Source organism: Pyxicephalus adspersus, chromosome 7 (assembly GCF_032062135.1).
Source record: "Pyxicephalus adspersus chromosome 7, UCB_Pads_2.0, whole genome shotgun sequence".
NCBI lineage: Eukaryota > Metazoa > Chordata > Amphibia > Anura > Pyxicephalidae > Pyxicephalus > Pyxicephalus adspersus.
The window spans coordinates 33,458,541-33,460,800 of NC_092864.1; the positions used below are offsets into that span (position 1 = coordinate 33,458,541).

Consider the following 2,260-nt stretch of genomic DNA (forward strand, 5'->3'; position numbering starts at 1 on the left):
AAGTTTTCCCTTTGAATCACACTCGAGGTAGCAATATAGGATGGAGTCCTCTTGCAGATAAGTCAGTTCTTGGGTGAATTACAATCGGGGGTTGGCTTTGAACCCATGCAGCTGTAAGATTCGATCTGCTTCTCGCACTCCCGTCATGTAGGCACCATGGGTAGTAGTGTAGAAGTTTGGGTGTGTGGCCTCTCCTGCAAAGAGTACCTGTAGTGGCTGCATAAAAGGATTTAAGTAAATTTCCCATATGCCAAACACCAGTTATACATAATATGCACTGGCTATATTACCAACTGCAGGCTTATATAACAGAAAAGACAAATGATGGTGAAGTGATGAGTAAAACATAGCTAAAGGCCAGTAAAGTACACTTTGGGTGAAGTAAACTCAAACAGAGGTTCTAACCTTCCCTCACTGTATGCAGAATTAAAAAATTAAAAATGACATATAGATCTTTATATATCTTGGGTTTGATGAGTGTATGGGTACATAATACAATATCTAGTTTAGGAGTGACTGGCCATAGACCTGTTGCATCCATTGATGCATGTCTGGTCCTGCAGTCTACAGTTATAAAAATGCAAACTTTTTTTTGAAACCCTGGCCAATACCTACCCGCAGACCCTTTGTGTGGTGGGTGGATGGAAGAGGCTCTCCAAGTGTTGTCTGCTCCTTCACTGCGTCCACTCCAACAGGCACATTGGTATAGGAGCCCCTTACATAAGGATTACTGTGCCATTTGGACCTCAACACCCCCTGCAGTTCTGTCACTGGCCAGCCAGTGAATTGCTTCAGTAATCTAAAGTGAGAAAAAAATGGAGGAGAAAGCAGATGACAGACAATAAATACTGAGAAAAAAATATTTCCATGAATACAAAGGAATCATTAATGATTTAGCTACTGCTAAGATGGAAACTCTTGTGAATCACTTACTGAATTAAATGAGAGGGTGGTGAAGAAGCTACTGTAATGGGGGTTATTAATAACCAATTGTTGGTGATTCCCCAGCTCAGTATTCCCTAGATAACAGCTGAAAAAAAATGAAAACTGCAAATAGGAGGAAAAAATGGACGTGTGACATAACTTGTGGCTTATAATAGCTCTCTAGCTAAGTGGCGCAGAGACAGGCGAGATGGAACGCGATGGATGTAGGATGTATTTCCGATACATCCTACGCAATACTAGAGGACAAGCAGTTCTCAGCCAGAGCTGACCAAAAAAGCATTAAAGCAGAACTAAAGTCTACACTAAATCTGAGCTAATTTCGAGCATCCCGCTGTCCTATCATATCAAATGTGTAAAGCTGCCAGTTTCGTACCCAACAGAAGCTGTGGGGTGCCTTCATCCTCTAGCTCCCATGCAAAGCCTATATGGGGGGCGGGGGTCCTCCTGGATTTTCAGAATGTGCCTGTATGTGAATTTTGACAGCACCAATGAGCCCTCCACATTGGTTCTGTTATTGGTTTTGTATTGGCTGCAATGACTGTGAGCGTTTGGTCAGGTAGGTGTTTGACTATGTAATAGGACAGCAGGTGATCAGGATATATTCCTGATTAAAGGTATATGTAACCCCCACTTTCGATCAAGGTATAACAATGCTCCCTTCCCATGCCCTGCACGCAGCAGCAGCATTTTCACCCTATAAGGTGCACTTTTTTTGCAACTGATATTTCCTATCTATGAGCCTGCTCCATTCTGCTCACCTTTGCAAATAACTAAAGAAGTGCACTAAGTATGTGTGAGTGACAGGAGAACACTACACAGAATTTAAAAGCAAAATAAAAGGTAAATTTAGACACAAATCTAGTAGTAAGAGAATTCCAATGCTTGCCATGTCATAACTCAGAAGTGAGCTATCAGTCAAACACCTTTGTGTTGGGAAATGAAGGATAATGTCATTGTATCCTGGGAGACGTAGGGCAAACTATCACACATTGCAGTTATTCACATCTGAATTCTGAAGGAAACCTTTATTATTTATTACAGTTTCACAGCTGCTGTCAAGGGATTACTACAGAGATGTGATGGCTGCTTGGGTGCAATAAAACTTTTACAATTGCCTCTATGGACAGCTGTGTTTTTCAGTTTTGTATGGGGTAGAGGAGGATTAAAACCTCAGCTTATGTTTTGCTTCCTGTTTCCCATTGGTGAGATTCTGAAGATACAACTTCCTGTGGCAGAGACACAAGAGGATGTGAAAGGACTTGATTTGTTCAGAAGAGAAGATAGACTATCATGAGAGAATGTGGTGATCCAAAAA

At 41.5% G+C, this 2,260-nt stretch overlaps 1 protein-coding gene across 1 annotated transcript in view; it reads right to left on the bottom strand.

Annotated features, from left to right (window-relative positions):
• LOC140335460 (peroxisomal N(1)-acetyl-spermine/spermidine oxidase-like) overlaps window positions 1-2,260 on the bottom strand; it is a 28,759-nt gene continuing 26,499 nt past the window's right edge. The window contains 2 exon segments of the mRNA XM_072418075.1: window positions 1-216; window positions 616-799. Of these exon segments, the coding sequence (XP_072274176.1) occupies window positions 79-216; window positions 616-799 (322 nt within the window). The 3' untranslated portion in view covers window positions 1-78.